Below are 18,722 nucleotides of genomic sequence, written 5' to 3' on the forward strand. Positions count from 1 at the left end.
CTTTGAGGCTAGCCCTGGCAACAGTGAGGCTTTATATGAAACCAAACAGAAACAAACCAAGCCATCATGTGGGCCTTGGAGCAGCACAGTGGCAGAGTTCTTGTTAAGCTTGTACAGGCTATGGGTTCTTTCACAGTACTGCTAAATAAATAAATAAATAAATAATAAAATTAATAAATAAAGTGGATGAAGACATGAGTTGAGGCATTCAGCAATGCCTGAATCTTTCATCTTAGTGACTTCTGTGTGTAGATGCAGTGTGTAGGGCCATGTATGCCTCTTTTAGCTCCCCGTGGTCCTTCCTGTGAGCCATTTACTCCTCTGAGTTCTCATAGCTGCATTTTTATAGGGGTGGAAGAAAGAGCCAGCTACCTTGCAGACTGTGGGGGCGGTGAAGGTGACTTCACAGCGAGCACCATTCTGTACCTGCAGTGGGATGGGTGCTCTGCCCCCCTAAGTCTTCCCCTGAGGCTCCTCCGGCATGCCCAATGTTCCCCTCAGCAAGATACTTGAGGTCATTGTAATGTGAAGGGTGAGCTCACAGACACGCATATTTTAATTTCAGAATTTGCCAGACGGTTGGTGTGAACACACGGGGGCCTCCAGATGAAGTCATATGCAAAGAGAACATCTCTGAGGTTTATGCTGCATTGCTGGGCTGCATGAGTGATTACACCACAGACAGCAGAGGGGATGTGGGAGCCTGGTAAGGACAGTGTTGTAGTTTGTCTCCCCTGCTGACTCACCTGAGAGGGCATGGCATCTCAGGGAACCCAGGACAATAGTCATTAAGTCACTGTAGAAACTCTCATAGCAGCTGTCTGCACTGACGTCTCAGGTGAGTAGCCACGAGCTTCTGCTTCCCTGTTATGCTGCTCAGGCATCCATGGTCCTTTGAGTCAGACCGACTGTCTTCTCTCTCCTCCTGTACGGCAAGGTTCTTGCCCAGGTTGCAGAAACACCTTGTAAGGTAGAGAGCAAGGCTAATGCTGCTGTTTACGTTAACAGCTGTGCCACGTGCCTCACACTCCCTCCTGCTGGCTGTAAGCACTGTTGTGAAGAGTTCAGAAGGAGCTTATAGAAGATTCTGTCTTGATCGATGTAATCAGACATGGAGAGAGCATATGATGTGCCAGGCTTTAATTTTTGACATGTTCTTCCTGCCTTCTCATTTTCCCTTCCTCGCATTCTGGGTGCCAGACATTGTTTCTTCTTACATCTCCTTGCCTGGTGGTTACCCCACTTTACGGATCACTTTGAAGATCTCCGCTGTCCTCACGTTCCAGAAACTCAAGCACTTGTCACATGCCAAACAGGTCCTGAAGGTCTCTTCATTTTGTCACTTTTTGTTGTTGTTGCTCTTTGGTTGTATAAAAGTTAATTAGTTTATGTTCTGCTCATTGACTTTTCCTGATTTTCTACTGTGAAGCTCATTTTATAGTTTTAATTTCATGTAACGTTGGTCACTAATTTACATTTGCACTGGGTCTTCCCAGTGTGTGTTTGCTGACATTTCCTATAGTCTCCTTATTGTAAATATATTTTCCTCCACCTGAGGACATCTCCCCTCAGGTCCATCAGCTGTTATGGATTGAGTTGTCTGGATATTATATGTACAGACACAGGAAGGGCTTCCCTGTGGCTAACCTCAGTCTTGTCAGAGCCTGGTAAATGGAGACTTTGAGGGGCCCCATGGCCATTTCCAGCCTTGCCAAGATTTCCCCCAACACAGCTGAAATGCTGTGCAGGGAAGGGATCCCCACCTACCTGCTACCTGCTCTCCTTTGCAGACCCTTCTAGAATGTGCCACAGGATTAACAGCAGGCAGTAGCCTAAGCTGGCATTGTGAACCCAGCCCACACGTGGCCAGTGGCTTGGGCCTGTGATAGATATTGGCAGGCCCTAGACTTCTTTTCTGAGGCCCCTGAACTCTCAAGAGACCTGGTTGACCTAGATTCCTTTGCAGTTCGAGATGGAAAAATTGTGAATGTTGAGTGTTTTTTCCATGGAAGATGTTAACAAACACTTGTTTATCCAGTACAGGGCACTGAAGACAGACCAGAGGACAATTCCACCTAAGTCTAGTTTAGAGGGTCTTGAAGTTACTTACAGGAGCATAGGTAAGGGGTTATTTACATAGATGACTTAAAGGCAGCTGCATCACTGAAAAGGACTCCCTAGCAGGGATGACAGCTCACAAAACCTGCATCTCTGGAGACTCCTGCACTTGTAGGTAGCTCTGCCAGCTGAGAGTGTCGTCTCCACAGCAGTTTTTACTGCTTTCATACCTGACCCTGGGCAGCTTTCATTAGCTTCCTGTGCCTTATAAATTCCAACAGCTTCCTGAGTCTTCGGGTCCCCTCCCCCTTCCAAAGCAATTTTACTTTGGACTAAATAGTTACACAACAGTGTATTCCTTTGCAGTCTGCCTGGCACTGGGACACCCTTCCCAGCAAAGCAGAAAGGGCCAGTGATGAGGTTCTCCCCGAGACCTGGTCCTTAGCACCTTACTCTCTGTGGAATTTTTCTTCTCAACTCGCTCTGCAAAGGGTGGACAGGATTCTGCTCCAGAGTAGGGTGGGGGTGGGGGTCCAGTGTAGAATTGCCAGTAGTGAATGGTTCAATTCCAGACACTTTTACACCATGTCTCCTGTTTCTTTCCTTTCTCTAAATTCCCATAGACACCTCTCCTTGTTCTTTCAAATGCATGGCCTCCTTTTTCATTAGTTGTTATGCACTGTGTGTGTGTGTGTGTCTGTCTGTCTGTCCCACTCTGAGCATTCCTTGGTTGCCTGTAGTTCTTTGTGTAGGATTAAGGCCTCCTGAGCCTTGCCCACCCCAGTCCACATAAGCATGTCTATTGTTCTTGTTCAGCTCAGCTTTAGGCAGTGATGCTGGTGAGACTTTATGATCTCACAGCAAAGTCCCTGTTCCTCTGGTTCTCACAATGTTTCTGCCTCCTCTTCCATAATGATTCCTGACTCTTAAGGCTCCACAGCTCTGCATTTAGAGAGAAGTTTCCTTGATGGGAGGTGAGGACTGCACTTACCTGTGGGTTTAAGGACCGAGGTTTAGAATGTAGTTAGGGATTTTGCTAGTATAGTGGCAGTTGTAGGTTCTCATCCAGGATCCCTGACATCACAAGCCTTGGGTAGTTGGCTGGGCTTCCAGTATAAGACCAGATTTCCCTCTGAGCAGATATTGAATCCAATTAGAGGGCTGTTAGTTACACATACAGAAGGAAGAGGGTAAAAAACCAGTAAGGAGTCTAAAAAGTCATATGGAATTATACGGTGTTCCCTCCAAAAGCCAAAGACCATTTAATAAAAACCCTAACAAGTCACAAGAAGCCTTCTTTTGAGTTGTTGGTCGCAGTTGTCTAAGAAAGTCATAAAATAATATAGGCTACTGCTATTACCCTTGATTGCCCCCCAGAGGTGGAAGGTAAGTCCCTACTGCTCAAGATATCATGAGTTTCAGACACAGCCTGGAGGCCTCTGAGCTGGAACTGACCTGAAAGCCCCCTCCCTGAGGACCAGTTCCCATGGTAGCAGAAGGCTGCATGCAAGCCTCCACAGGAAGACAATGACCAACAGCTGCCAGCTGTGGTGTTTCTGAACCACAACAATCATCATGGCACAATAAACTGTATGGTCACATTAGTGGCACACATACCTTGACACTGTTTTTTGTTGTTGTCTTTAATTCAACAGTATCTAGTCCTTTCTCAGAGAGTCCAGGTGTTTTTGAAATTCTGACCTTTTCATTTACTTTGCTCTTCATATTTCTCCTTCATATTTCTCAGATAGAGTCATTGTAAAGACTGCACATTTGGTCGATCTGTTGTTGCTACTGCTATTTTAGTATTTGCTATCTTTTATTTATAGTTTATTTAGTTTTTAACTGAGTTTCCTAAGTTATAGTTAAATTGCAGGCATTAGTGTTGCATAGTTTTCTTTTATCTGGTGGTGATAATAACCAGCCAGGTACCACTGAGCTCTCCTGTCTTTACCTCCAGGTCACCGAGAGTAGAAGGGCTGTACAGGGAGGGGTTCCAGGTCTGAACAGACCGGGTGGTATGGGGCAGGCTCTGTGATGATGGTTTCATTAAATTGCTCTTGCTCCCTGGACTAAACAGCATTTTTGAGCATACCTGTGGGGTGTTTTTACCAAGAGGCTCAGGTCCCAGCTCTTTTTCCTATTCATGTGCTCAGCAAGTACAGCTTCTCCTTGTTGCTGGTTTCTGCTGTGGTATTTGGAGCTTCATCCTGTGTATCACAGCTTAAGAGGTGGTAGTCCACATGAAGGAGATGTACAGGCTACCCCCACAGTGTGTCTGTGTGTGCTTTGGAGTTGTGCACCTGTGTCTCTGGCTTGTTTCACAGGTGTGCACGTGTGTCCCTCAGCACACTTCACAGTCTGCCATCCCTTTGTCCCCTGGCATTCATTGCAGATATGTACCAGTGTCCCTGCACACACCTTTCCCAGGCTTGCTTTGTGTCCAGCACCCTCATCTGACTTTGGGGAGTGCCCTGGAACCCTGGCCTGCACTTGTCTGTGAGTTCCCCCTCACAGCAGGAACCTGGTACAGGCTCCATAGAGGGTTTGATAGAGGCAGGGATGACCCCAGACCCGAGAGTTTGTATCTTTCTTTTCCTCACTCTGGCTGAATGCACTTAAATTCCAGTTTAAATGGCTGCCTTTGCTCTGGAATTAGACCAGTATTTTTTTCTTTGGTACAAATTAATAACAGACAGCTCTGTTTAGCAAGAAAGTAAGTCTAGGATGGATGTGAGTGTTGGTTGCTCTGTTTGTTTGGTGAGAACCAGAAGTGCCAGCCTTGTGCAGAGAGACTACAGGAGGCCAGCTTCACATGGGAGGAGGCTGTGGGAAGTATCTGCTATTACAGTGTGTGCACATGTCTAAGGCTTTGCTCAGACTTGTCCAGTCTGTCTTCAGGTGTTAAGAATGACTTCTCTTGCTTGACAGTATGAGAGAGAGCACGTCCCTCATTCCCCAGTCAAGGGATTTAAGTAAAGACTGCCAGCTGCTGGCATCGGGTTTCTCTGATGGTTCACACTGTGGGATTTCTGTAATCTCTGAAACTTTCCCTGCGTTTGGGCCTTGTGGAGCTAAGCTTGTGTGTGGCCAGTGGGTGTCTCAAGACTTTTTTGCCCCTCATGAGCTGCTTGTAGGGTCTGGTTGGTAGACCCAGGCAGGGCTTGGACTCCCTGTCATAGACTGACCTTCTCCTGTTTCCTTATTCACAGGGTTCGTGAGGCTGCCATGACCAGCCTCATGGATTTGATGCTTTTGCTGGCACGGACAGAGCCGGTGCTGATTGAGGCCCACATGTGAGTATCTAAAGCCAGCTGAGGCTGGCCTGGGGCCTTAATGCCTTCTCAGACAAGCTTCTCTGACCCTTGTCCTGGTCCTCCAGAGTCTGTGGACCATGGCCAGGGTCCTCCACCTGGCCTGTGTCAGAATCCATAGTGTAACATACTTCCCAACCCCACACCAGGACCTCCTTTGAACTGGCCTGTTTGACAGTCAGCTTCGGGGTGGGGGAGGGGGGGAGGCTGTAGTAGTGGCCTCTGAACTCAGGGCTCTGTAGCTGAACTTCATGCCAAGATGGGCTACCATCATTTGATCCAGCCTCTGTGGGTTTCAACCTCCTTGGCCATACTGCTTGAGACCCTAAGTTTGCTATCTCGTGTGTGCCATACTTTCTCAGCCTGGCCTCTCGTCCTCCTTCCACTGACCTGCAATTCTGTTGCAGTGACTGTTGCTTCTCACTCTTGCCCCAAGAGTACACTGACATTCACATGTGCCTGTCATGTGGCTCCTGAGATGTTGGAGCAGGCAGGGTGCAGGCATACCCATTCTGTGTTGGTTAGTTTCTTGTCAACTTGGCACAAACTAGAATTCTTTGGAAAGAGGGACTCAGTTGAGAAAATATGTCCATAAAATTGGCCTATAGGCATTTTCTTGATCAATGATTTACGTGGGAGGTTCCGTTTCTGGGAAAGTAGTCTTGAGTTCTATAAGAAAGCAGGCTAAGCAAGCTAGTAAGCAGCATTCCTTCATGGCCTCTGCTTTAGTTTTGCCTCCTGACTTCCTTTGGTGATGGAGTGTGACCTAAGACCCTTTCCTATCCAAGTTGTTTTTGGTCATGATGTTTTATCACAACAACAAAACCCTAACTAACTAAGACACAACCTGATGTGGTTTCAGCAGCTGCTGATAATAAAGTGACCACGTTTCTCCAGGCTGGCCTCATACATGTGCCCTCCATTTGCAGCTGTGAGCGCGTCATGTGTTGCGTTGCCCAGCAAGCAAGTGAGAAGATTGATCGGTTCCGTGCTCATGCTGCCCGGGTGTTCCTGACTCTCTTGCACTTCGACAGCCCTCCCATTCCCCATGTTCCCCACCGCCAAGAACTGGAAAGTCTGTTTCCCAGGTACTGTCAGATACAGATCCCCTGGTAGCCCAGTCCCTCCAAGCATGGCCTTCACTTGAGGAAATCACTGAAATCACTTTCTTTCAGGTCTGATGTGGCCACTGTGAACTGGAACGCACCTTCCCAGGCCTTCCCTCTCATCACCCAGCTCTTGGGATTGCCTACCTATAGATACCATGTCCTGCTGGGGCTGGCTGTGTCTGTGGGTGGCTTGACAGAGTCTACGGTGAGGAAGCATTTGGCTGTGCAGAGCAGGGGACACGGGATTCTTTCCAGAGGGTTCTGACCCAGATGTGTGCACTTCACATGTCCACTGTCTTACCAGCCCCATACCTGTCTGATCCTCATGTCTCTGTAGTCTGCAGTTGTATCTGTTTGGCCCCAGGCATTTACTGTCATTGTAGTAGCCCTGAGAACCAAGGGAGAAGCTAGCCATGCTGAGCCACAATACCGCCTTTTGGGTTGCAGGTCAGACATTCTACACAGAGCCTCTTTGAGTACATGAAGGGGATTCAGAAGGATGCTCAGGTCCTGCAGAGCTTCAGTGAGACCCTCCTGAAGGTCTTTGAGGACAACCTTTTGAATGATAGGTGAGTGGTGTCTTCAGACAGGGTACTTGTGACCTGATTGTATTTCCACAGAGTCCAGGTCTTCCAGGGACACATTTGTCATAATAGATGAGGAGCGGGACCCAGCCAACTCCCAAGTTCTAGCTCCAACACTCATCTTCTACGGACCCCAGGAATTCATCTCCTCTGTGTCTTGCTGGTCCCTAGGCCTGGCACTGATTGGTAATCCCTTTCCCTTGATGCACTCTCAGCAGGAAAATGACTTTGTATGTGTGGAGATGCAGAATACCAAGTGAAGTGGAGTGAGGCTCTAGTCTGTAGGAATATTCTCCATCTTTTCTTGTCTGTAATAGCCCCACTGAGACATAAGAGCCCTGAAAGACAACACACGGAGTGTGTGCCCTGGTTCCTTGGGATGCGTATTCCACAGATCCTTTCCCGTTCACCGAGTTTTCCTCCTGCTCCTTGGAGCCCTCCCAGCTGTTCACTTTGGCAGACAAGCACAGTTACTTCTGTCTGTCCTTGTTGTTGCCTGGCCAGGGCCTGTTGTGGACAGGAACTGACTCGTTTGGATATTCCCCATTTCCTGCCCTACAGACAGCTACAGTGGACATTCCGAGATTGAGTCTCTGTAGACGCACATTCTCTTTCCTTGGGTACTCATTGAGTAATGGACAGCTGAGTCACGTGGGTTGCTTGTTTACATGTAAAGATGCTGGCTCCCTCTGTTCCATGGCTCACCAGCATTAGTGGTCCGTCTCTCAGGTGGCTGTTGGACACTCGGTTGCCCTCCTAGTATCTGTTCATTGCCATAGCTTGTGTAGATGGGCTTTCCTTCTCACTGTTGTTTTAGGATGACTTCACTATATGGGGCAAGTCTCTGTCAGATTTGTAGTTTGAAGGACCCAGCTACCACCTGTCCTGGGCTTCAGTGAGCAAACAGTTGCTGAGGAATCCCCACCTAATTTGGAAGTCCCTGAGAGCTCTGGTACTCTCCAGAAGGTTCAGCTTTAGGTTCTATCGTCAGCCCTACAGTCTGAGGACACACAAAACAAACTCAAAACTGTTTAATTTTGCAAATGGTTGTTCAGATGTTCATACTGTCTGCTGGACTGTCCACTGCACTTGTTTTGCATCTTGTCAAAACCGTAAGGTGTACAGGTGAATGCTGGACTCTACCAGGCCATCTGACATCTATGCATCAGGAATCTTGTTCTTATCTTTGCTGTAGGTAATTCACGAAAGAAGCCACATTGTCTCCAGCTATATTCTTATTTTCCATAGTCAGTTGGCATTCTTGTAAGCATAATGCTGGTGTGTCTGATTCTAGGAATTTAACAGGACTGTCTTGAGTTACCCCATTTAGGAAGGGCTATCATGGTGTTAAGGGTTTTTTTTTGTTGTTGTTGTTGTTGTTACTGTTGTTAGGTTTTTTGGTTTGTGTTTTGTTTTTACTTGTCAAGAGCACGTCCCTGTTTCTCACATGGGTGTCTCTAGGTTCTTGGGTGTTTCTGTGGGTCTCATGTTTGCTTATCTCCTTCTCTCAGGGTGTCTGTATCACTGCTGAAAATGCTGGACCAGCTGTTGGCTAATGGGTGCTTTGACATCTTTACTGCCGAGGAGAAGTAAGTATCTGCTTGCTTAGTGCTCCCTGTCCGACAAAGCCTAGTTCCCCAAATCTCAAAAAAATTTTATTGATTGATTGACTTGCCATCTCACTGTGTTGCTCAGACTAGCTCCAAACTCGTGATTCTGCCCACTCAACCTTTCAAGTGCATACAAATCTTTGGCCACCAAATATGGCTGTTATTTTAAAGACAGAACACTTGGATTATGATCTCAGAACCCAGAAGAAGACAATGCAAACTCAGGCAACAGACAACAGGATGGGGTGAAGTAGTGCCCTGCTCTCCAGGTGGGAAAGTAGACTTGGCCAGGTGAGATGGCTCACATGCTAGGGCTAGTAGGCAGCGAGGTCTGGACGTTGGAGCTTGAGATAAGGCTGGACGGAAACAGGACAGTGCATGGGCCGTGTTATGGGACCCAGGAGTATGCCTGTGCCCATCCCAGCTGGACAGAAGTTATGGGGCACAGGGCACACACAAAGCAGCTGCTTCCTACTTTTGTGGTTTGTGGTTCCTTAGCCTCCTGTTGAGAGGAGCAGACAGCCATGGTGCACGACAGCTCTCTGGAACCATCTAGGTGCCAGCTTCGCTTCCTGACTGAGTGATAGATACCATCTTGGTGACTTTAGCTTCTATGAATGCCTTATGGTCTTCACTGAATTCTCTCTTGATTTGGACAGCTTTGTATTTCATGAAGATGTGTGAGCATCTACTGTTGCTTAGAAACTCCCTGGTGGTTTTGGATCTTGCTTTATACTGACTGGTGGATTCAGATCAAGAGGATCTCAGTTGATGTCCTCCCTCTCTGAGTCTTTGCCCACTCCAGTTTGCCCCATTAAGAGGATCTATGCCTAGTTTTCATAGGATCTTGTATGGGGTTTTGGTGTGGTTTTCTCCCTTGATCTTGAGCCTCGTCTTTGTGCTTACTGCTGACCAGCATTCAGGTGAAGCCCTAAGGCCAGGCGCTCCACTGTCTCTGCGCTCTGCCTTGAGATCCTGCATGCATCACACACCCAGGGCTGCTGGAGGGGACCAGCTTGCTTTGCTTGAAGTCTGTAGTGTCTTTGTTGTTTAACTGTCTGTCTTTGCTGGATGCTGAAGATGGCGTTTCACCTGACACTACAGGGCTCCCTCTGACACTGTGTAGCACTGCCTTTCTAAAACCTTCCCGGGTAGCTTGAACACTCACAGGGGCATGGCCCGGCTAGGATGCTCTTCTCCACACCGATGGATTCATCTAGGAAAATGCTCTAAGGATTTGACATCTATTTTTCTGGCTTAAAAATTTCAAAATAAGATAGTAGGAAAATAATGATATAAATGTTTTTACTTCTCTTTTTTGTTCTTTATGGATTTTGAATTTTGGCACATACAAATGTAGGGCTGCCTCAAATATCAAATGATGATGTTTTTGGAGGTGTTTCTGCTTACATTCTTTGGCTTTTTTTGTTGTTTTTTTTTTTTTTTTTTTTTTTTTTTGGTAGTGTTTTAATTTTTATTATGTTTGGGTTTGTTTTGTTTTGTATGTCAGTTGCTAACAGTATATGTACTTTTGTAAAAATTCAACCTGACAATCTGATCTTTTAACTAAGTCTATAAATCTATTTCATTTAATCTTACTAGTTTTTTTATTAAAGTAATTTTGTGTGTTCTATGCTTTGTCTGATTAGCAGAACCATTTTCCTCCATTGCATTTTCTTCATTTCTGGGACTTTTTCCTCTCTCTGTGTTCCTCGAGAGTTCCTAATACTATTTCCATTCACTGTGCCTTTGTACAGTTAGTGCTTGAATGAAAAATAAAAGAAAAAAAGGAGGACATGAGTGCTCCTAGGTATGGTGGAGTAAAAGGTTTATTGTAAATAACAGAGGCAGAGACGTCTGGGAGAGTCCAAAGTGAACACGACCCGAGTGGGCCTTCCTTGTGAGGAGAGGGGCGAAGGAGAGGGGAGAGCTAGGAGACCAAGAGCCCCGGGGGGTAAAGGGTAAAAAGGACTCGCTTAGCTAAAGTGGGTGGACTATATACAGAAGGGCACTGTCTTAGTCAGGGTTTCTATTCCTGCACAAACATCATGACCAAGAAGCAAGTTGGGGAGGAAAGGGTTTATTTGGCTTACATTTCCATACTGCTGTTCATCACCAAAGGATGCAAGACTGGAACTCAAGCAGGTCAGAAAGCAGGAGTTGATGTAAAAGCCATGGAGGGATGTTCTTTACTGGCTTGCTTGCTTTGGCTTGCTCAGCCTGCTCTCTTCTAGAACCCAAGACTACCAGCCTAGAGATGGTCCCACCCACAAGGGGCCCTACCCCCTTGATCACTAATTGAGAAAATGCCTTACAGTTGGATCTCATGGAGGCATTTCCTCAACTGAAGCTCCTTTCTCTGTGATAACTCCAGCTGTGTCAAGTTGACACAAAACTAGCCAGTACAGGCACCTTGGGGGAAGGGTGGGGTATGCCAGCCGTACCCTGTAACAGGAAGCATGAGGGATGCTGGGAGAACCTGGAAGGAAGACAGGACACCTCACTTAGACAGGCAGAGATTAGACCCTATTCATTGAGGGCTCATGCCTCTTGGATTAGCTCATTGGAAGTCTTTCAGGAATGCTGGTGTATAAACTCACAGGGTTGCTAGGGACCACAAAGCTGAATGTAGACTTGAAGGGTCCTAATGAGATCATAGACTGTATGTGTTATGTCTAGAAGAGCATTAGAACTATGCATATGCCCTGTAGGAAGACAAACTGAGGGTGTAGAGTCCTATGCAAGCTGGGAATGACAATGACCACAGCTCTAAGCCATACGACATTCTGTGCCCAGTAAGCACTTTAGGGAGCTAGTCAGGGAAGGACTGGACTCCTGTGACCTGGACCAGGCAGGGTGACCTGGGAGCTGCTGTCCTGGACTGTCCTGGAGTGTAGCAGCTCCGAATTCATATTATCATTGGGGCTGACTAGGACTCCTCTGTAACCTAGGCCCATCACATGGTTTCTTTCCACATGGTAGCACTTGCTGGTAGTGTCTTTTCTGTTGGGCTGGGTCACTTGGATATGTCACATCGTGACTATGCCAGGGCCTGCCTGCCCAGTTGTTGACTATATCTCTGCCATGCATTTTGGAAACTAAAGAAGCGGGTGATGTCACACATCCCAGCACAGACGCCATGACAGTGTGCCTCATACTGCTCTGTATTCCTGTGAAAGGTGGACTTACAATAATGTCTTCTCCTTCAAGCCACCCCTTTTGTGTGAAGTTGCTCACACTTTGTAAGGAAGAAATCAAGAAGTCAAAAGACATCCAGAAACTTCGGTCAAGCATCGCAGTGTGAGTTTTTAAGTGTTCCTGGGTGGAGACAGAAATAAGAGGGACTTGGTGGTTCCTGGTGGGAGATAAAGTTTTAACTACAAAGCTCTTTAAAATGGAGTGTTTATGTGTTCATTATGGGAAAGAAATGTCAGACCACTCCTATCAGGAGTGGTTTGGGGGGATTGACCAAAAAAGGAAAAAAGCTAAAGGAAAGCCACATCTCTCATTGGTTCATCATGTACATCTGTCACTCGCTCCAGCACCTGACTGGCCCTGTAGATGCTCAAAGGCCATCACAGGACAGAGAATACACCTGTACTAGTGCAGGGATCTGGGCACACGGGCATGTACATGTTAGCACAGATAACTGGTCATGTACTGGCAATCACATAGATGTAAAAACATGCACACATGGGGATGCAGGTATCTGGGTACATAAGCATGCACATGCTAGCACAAAGATCTCACCATGTATAAGTGAGCACATGGAAGCATATTAGTCTACAATGCACATGTGCAAACAAGATAGCATAGGTCACATGGGAGCGCACTAGTGCATAACACACAGACCTGTACATAGATATGCACATGACTCAAGTTCATGCTGTGTACTTTCTGGGTCTCCCATGTGTCGTGGATCCTTGGGTAACAGCATGAGTGTGGCACAGCTCCATGTCACCCGTGGGTCTCTTGCAGGCTCTGTGGGATGGTGCAGTTCAATGGTGATGTGAGAAAGAAGATTCTTCTTCAGCTGTTCCTCCTCCTCGGCCACCCTTTCCCTGTGGTAAGTGTGTCTGCCCCACCTCAAGGCCACCTGCCTGGGACCCAGGACTATCCTTACATGTGGCTTATAAAGATGAGTGCATGTCGGGAGGGCTTTGAAGGAAGCACTGGTGAGATGGGTTCCAGGTGTGGGCAGTCAACTGGTTGGTGTTTGTATGAAAGGAACACGGGTGCTGGTGCTGGGTGGGGAGAGCATGGGAAGCACTGCTGAGGGGGGGGGGGCATCTCAGCCCGGGGTTAGGAAGTCTGAGAACCTGTCCTGTCGTCTTCTGAGGTAGAGTGGGATGACCCCACAGCCCAGCCTATTTGTCAGAAACACACATTGCCAGAGGAAGATCAGATCTCCTGTGAAATAGTATGCCAAAGGAAATAACCAAAAGAGATAGCGAGACAGACAGATTCCCTTGTAGGAGTTCCTGCTGCACCTTCTGATGGGCATGTCTATGAATCAGAAGTACCTGGGCTGTGCGGGACTGAGTTCATCTTCCTCCTGTCATTGTGCTCTCTAGGTGGTGAGGGGCTTTCCTCCCTTTGACCTGTTGTTCTCATTCCAGATCCGGAAGAGCACAGCGAGCCAGGTCTACGAGATGGTGCTTACCTACAGCGACCTGGTAGATGCCGAGGTGCTTGATGAGGTCATGTCTGTGCTCAGTGACACAGCCTGGTGAGTAGGGCCTGCCTGCGCCTGGTGCCACTTTCTCCCATCCTTGTAGCTTTGGATGGGAAGGGGAGCTATTTCCAACCCTCAACAGCTCAGGGCCATCTAACAACTTTCCACAAGGCTGAGGACACATCCTGGGAACTTCAGGTGGGAAATGTTTAATGTGCAATTGCTTTTCTCCTCCTGTGAGCAAGGTGGGCAGTGGGTCAGACCCCTGCTGGTCAGAAGTTGGTGTTTCTCAGGAACTGGAATATAGCATGCCACCAAGTGGATGTCAGCTAGCTACTGTCATTTTGCTGCTGCAAGGACCTTGTGGTCTTTCCTCTGTTCTAATGAACTTAGAGACTTGTCTCCAAAGTCAAGAGGTGCAGAAGAGATGGTAGTGGTGGTGGTGGTGTACAGCCTGTGGGTGTGATTCACAGCCTGTGGGTGTGATTCACAGATGTTCTAGCCTGGATCTAGAAACAGTTATGGTCACAACAGCAAGAACTTACAACACGGAATCCAGGCACTGTACACATGCATGGCCCTGCACATACTTATATGCAGGTTTGCATACATGTAGCTGCTCATATAATCACATATGTATGTACTGCCAAGCACATACAATCACATATATGGAACTATCACCTGTGCACAGGTGTACTTTGAGCTGGCTTGTCACCATTCTGTACTATTTGGGAGGCACAGCCAGGTAGCCCAGATTACTGCTACTGCCTTTGGACACTGTCCCCTCAGACTAATGGAGAGGGGGATTGCTGACCTCAGATACTAGTAGCTCTGCTCGGATTGGCCAGGTTGCTTCAGTAAGTCAGGGTTTGTGGTATATTCATGCATACCCCTCAGAACAGTGACCTCCCCAGGGAGCTCGTGCTAGGGTATGGCCTTCCTGCCTAGATAAGAGCTGTGGGGACCTGGAAGGCCAGAGTGCACTTCAAGATCTTTGCTGTCAGTAGGAGCTCAACTTGGTGCCTTCTGAGGAGACAGTGGTCAAACCTCAGGACAGTGGACACTGCTTCCAACTTTCTAATAAACTCAGCTTGAGTAAGGACAGCTGTGAATCTCTAATACTATGTATGCATGTGTGGCTGTGTGCCAGGGCTTGTGTGCATGTTTGTGTAGTTGCCTGGGGATGCCAGAAAAGGGTGTGCAATTCCCCTGGAGCTAGGGTTGCAGAGAGTTGTGAGCTACCAACATGGGTGCTAGGAACTCTGCTCCTCTGCCAGAGTACAACACCTGGTTTTCAGAGAAGCTGGGGTTTTTTTGTGTTTTTTTTTTTTAACTAATTTTACATATAGAGAAAAACATGCTTAGTACTTAACAGCGTATTACTGCAATGAAAGCAGTCAACAGCTAAATTCTAATAAATTCTAAGAGGGCTCCAGAAGCCCTCTTAGCCCGAGGTAGCATTTCTTCTGTATGCCCCTAGAATGGGGTGTGGCTTAGTCCTGTGAAAGAGCTAGGTTCTCCTAGTGTCTACTCTGGGGGACAGGGTCTTACCCCATGCCCGCCAGATCTCAAGGGGTCGGGGAGCTGAACCACGTGGTACAAGGGACTCAAATGTTTTCCTCCACAGGGACGCAGAGCTTCCAGTTGTAAGAGAACAGCGGAATCGCCTGTGTGACCTTCTTGGCGTGCCCAGACCCCAGCTGGTTCCAAAGGTAATACTTGTAGTATTCTGAGGACACATGGCACCTGTGTTGCCTGCAGTTCAGGTCTAAAGTAAACAGAGTCCCACGGTCATTATTCATTGCTGCCGTTACTTTCTCCAGACCAACTGGGAGAGCTGCTTCCGCTGTCAGGGCAGACAAGTTCTGTCTTTATAGTGTGCTGGCTGCATGGTGTCGTCTAATTGTTGGAGGCTGTCTTAGTCAGGGTTTCTATTCCTGCACAAACATCATGACCAAGAAGCAAGTTGGGGAGGAAAGGGTTTATTCGGCTTACATTTCCATACTGCTGTTGATCACCAAAGGATGCAGGACTGGAACTCAAGCAGGTCAGAAAGCAGGAGCTGATGCAGAGGCCATGGAGGGATGTTCTTTTCTGGCTTGCTCAGCCTGCTCTCTTATAGAACCCAAGACAACCAGCCCAGAGATGGTCCCACCCACAAGGGGCCTTGCCCCCTTGATCACTAATTGAGAAAATGCCTTACAGTTGGATCTCATGGAGGCATTTCCTCAACTGAAGCTCCTTTCTCTGTGATAACTCCAGCTGTGTCAAGTTGACACAAAACTAGCCAATACAGCTGACCCCTTGTCAACTTGACACACAAACACATCACTAGTAAGCCTCAACCCTTACATTCTTATTCATCCCCAAGGTCTAAATAACTTTAAATGTCCCACAGTCTTTACATATTCTTAAAATTTCAATCTCTTTAAAATATCCATCTCTTTTAAAAATCCAAAGTCTTTTTAAATTAAAAGTCTCTTAACTGTGGGCATCACTAAAACAGTTTCTTCCTTCAAGAGGGAAAATATCAGGGCACAGTCACAATCAAAAGCAAAAATCAATCTCCAACCGTCCAATGTCTGGGATCCAACTCACGATCTTCTGGGCTCCTCCAAGGGCTTGGGTCACTTCTCCAGCCATGCCCTTTGTAGCACACGCGTCATCCTCTAGGCTCCAGATGCCTCTACTCCACTGCTGCTGCTGCTCTTGGTGGTCATCTCATGGTACTGGCATCTCCAAAACACTGCATGACCCCTTCAGTCCTGGGCCATCAATTGCAACTGAGGCTGCACTTTCACCAATGGCCTTCCATGGCCTCTCACAGTGCCAAGCCTCAGCTGCTCTGCTCAACTCCTTCATGCCTTCAAAACCAGTACCACCTGGGTGACCCTTACACGTTACCAAGTCCAGCCAGAGCACAAGGTACAACTTTGGCTATATCTGGAACGCAGCCACTGTGCTCTCAGAAAACACTTCCCAGAAGATGTCACCTCAATGATGCTGGTCTCTTCTTAATCACCGCTAATTTCTTAGCTCCAGCTAACCAGCATCAAAAGTCCCAGTAATGCAAAGTTTTTGCTTTAGTAGTTCTGGTATCTTGTTAATCACAGCTGATTCTTCAGCCCCAGCTAACCAGAACTACAGAATCTTCACAATCAAAACAGCAATGGCCCTGAAAAGAGTCTTTAATTTTCCCTCTGAAATTTCACAAACCAGACCTCCATCTTCTGCAGTGTTCTCAACATTATCTTCCAAGCTCCTACACAACATCTGACAGAGCTCTTAACAATGGATGGATCTTCAAGCCCAAAGTTCCAAAGTCCTTCCACAGTCCTCCCCAGAACATGGTCAGGTTGTCACAGGAATACCCCACTCTGCTGGTACCAATTTGTCTTAGTCAGGGTTTCTATTCCTGCACAAACATCATGACCAAGAAGCAAGTTGGGGAGGAAAGGGTTTATTCGGCTTACATTTCCATACTGCTGTTGATCACCAAAGGATGCAGGACTGGAACTCAAGCAGGTCAGAAAGCAGGAGCTGATGCAGAGGCCATGGAGGGATGTTCTTTTCTGGCTTGCTCAGCCTGCTCTCTTATAGAACCCAAGACAACCAGCCCAGAGATGGTCCCACCCACAAGGGGCCTTGCCCCCTTGATCACTAATTGAGAAAATGCCTTACAGTTGGATCTCATGGAGGCATTTCCTCAACTGAAGCTCCTTTCTCTGTGATAACTCCAGCTGTGTCAAGTTGACACAAAACTAGCCAATACAGAGGCCACACGCTGTCTTCTAGTTCAGCTTCTGTCTTCTAGGAATGTGGGAAGAGGCTGTAGTTCCCTCCCTCTTCCCTGCCTTGATGTACATCCTGTTAGGGGCTCTGTCCCTCTAAGGACCCCTGTCCCATCAGGCTTCCATTTCCATTTCCTTCCTGGCTGCCTGTGCTAAGGCCTGTCTTCTTCACCTAGCTTGGCCCTGGTGTGTTTAGTGTTTCTGAGGACCTTGTCCTGGTGTTGCACTTTAAGTTGTCATGAAAGCTGTAATCTGTTGTGTTCCTGAGCTCTCTTCCTGCGTTTTATGGGTCAGTCTGTGTATGGGGATTTTTAAAAATTCTACATATTGACTTTTCATCCTAGAAATATGCTCCCAGCTTAATTCTTTTAATACCTTTGTGTTGTGGTCTACTATAAGGTTATGTAGTGTTTTTGTACCCAGGACCACCAGCTGAGGGTGGCTCCACCCACAGTGGGTTTCCAAATGACTCTAGCTTGTGTCAAGTTGCCATAAAACTAGCCAGCACATGCAGGCAGCCAGCCTGCTGTTTCTGAAAGCTCTATTTACCAACTCTTTATAGAGAAATTCAGTTTACTTGGGACAAACTATTGTGTGAAGGGAAGGTCACTTTATGCTGTCAGCTGGCCCCAATCCCCAGATGATTCAGGGCCTTGTCACCACCACTGTCAAAGGACTGCACTTTGGAGTCTCTTTTATACGCTGGATCATACTCTCAATCTGTAAGTCAGTACAAACTTATGACGGAAGAGGTGTGGATTTCACAACACCCATGGTGCTCACCATGTCTCTTCTGCAGTTTTATTCTGTCCAAGATTGTCTGTGCTCTTGATCCTTGGTTTAAACTCTCAGAACTAATTTGTCAGTTTACATACTACCAGCCAGGTTGGCCTGGGACTGTTTTGGGAGCTAAGGTTCCTGATTGACACTAGGCCCCGACACTCCCTGGAAGGTGCCCTTGGAAGGTCACCTATGAGTCCTACAAATGGAGATGCTGTCTGTGTGATTGGTCTCCAGTTCATGTGCCACTTGAATCTCTGCTTAGAAAGTTCACGTGCCAGTTTAATGACTTTTAGTTCGTCTTTCTGCAGCTCCTCCTGATCCCCTCCCGACACCCTAGCTAGGTTATATTTTACCTTTTGACTGCTGTGACAAAATACCATGACAAAGGCAGCTTAAGAAAGAAAGCACTTCCTTGTGCTTATGCTTTCAGAGGGCTAGTCTCCTAATGGCAGAGCAAAGACATGGCAGTAGGAGCAGCTGAGAGCTCACATCTTGATCCACAGACAGGAAGCAGAGCTCACTGGAAATGGAATCCTTTGAAACCTCAAAACCACTCCCAGTGACACACCTCCTCCAAGAAAACCACACTTCCAAATCCTTCCCAAACAGTTCCACCAGCTAGGGACAGGGTATTCACACGTGAGCCCGTGGGGGCCATTGTACTTAACCCACCACATCCACCTCATCCAGCTCCTGTATGCTCTCCACAGCTCACCTTCCTGGTGAGCTTAGCTTGATAATCCCATCTTCATGGCAGAAGCTGTCTCTCCGAGTTGTGTTTTTCATAGCTTATACACA

The 18,722-nt window shown here is 47.2% G+C and overlaps 1 protein-coding gene across 5 annotated transcripts in view; it reads left to right on the top strand.

The window, feature by feature from the left end:
* The window catches only part of Tbcd (tubulin-specific chaperone d), a 165,180-nt gene that overhangs the window by 144,696 nt on the left and 1,762 nt on the right, over positions 1–18,722 (top strand). For all 5 annotated transcript variants that reach the window (NM_029878.4, XM_006531973.4, XM_030245468.1 and 2 more), the window contains 10 exons: positions 566–706; positions 5,271–5,354; positions 6,302–6,460; positions 6,548–6,686; positions 6,929–7,050; positions 8,577–8,654; positions 11,886–11,975; positions 12,654–12,741; positions 13,295–13,404; positions 14,978–15,062. In NM_029878.4, coding sequence (NP_084154.1) covers positions 566–706; positions 5,271–5,354; positions 6,302–6,460; positions 6,548–6,686; positions 6,929–7,050; positions 8,577–8,654; positions 11,886–11,975; positions 12,654–12,741; positions 13,295–13,404; positions 14,978–15,062 — 1,096 coding nt within the window. The remainder of the gene's footprint in view (positions 1–565; positions 707–5,270; positions 5,355–6,301; positions 6,461–6,547; positions 6,687–6,928; positions 7,051–8,576; positions 8,655–11,885; positions 11,976–12,653; positions 12,742–13,294; positions 13,405–14,977; positions 15,063–18,722) is intronic.

Source organism: Mus musculus, chromosome 11 (assembly GCF_000001635.26).
Source record: "Mus musculus strain C57BL/6J chromosome 11, GRCm38.p6 C57BL/6J".
Classification (NCBI taxonomy): Eukaryota; Metazoa; Chordata; class Mammalia; order Rodentia; family Muridae; genus Mus; species Mus musculus.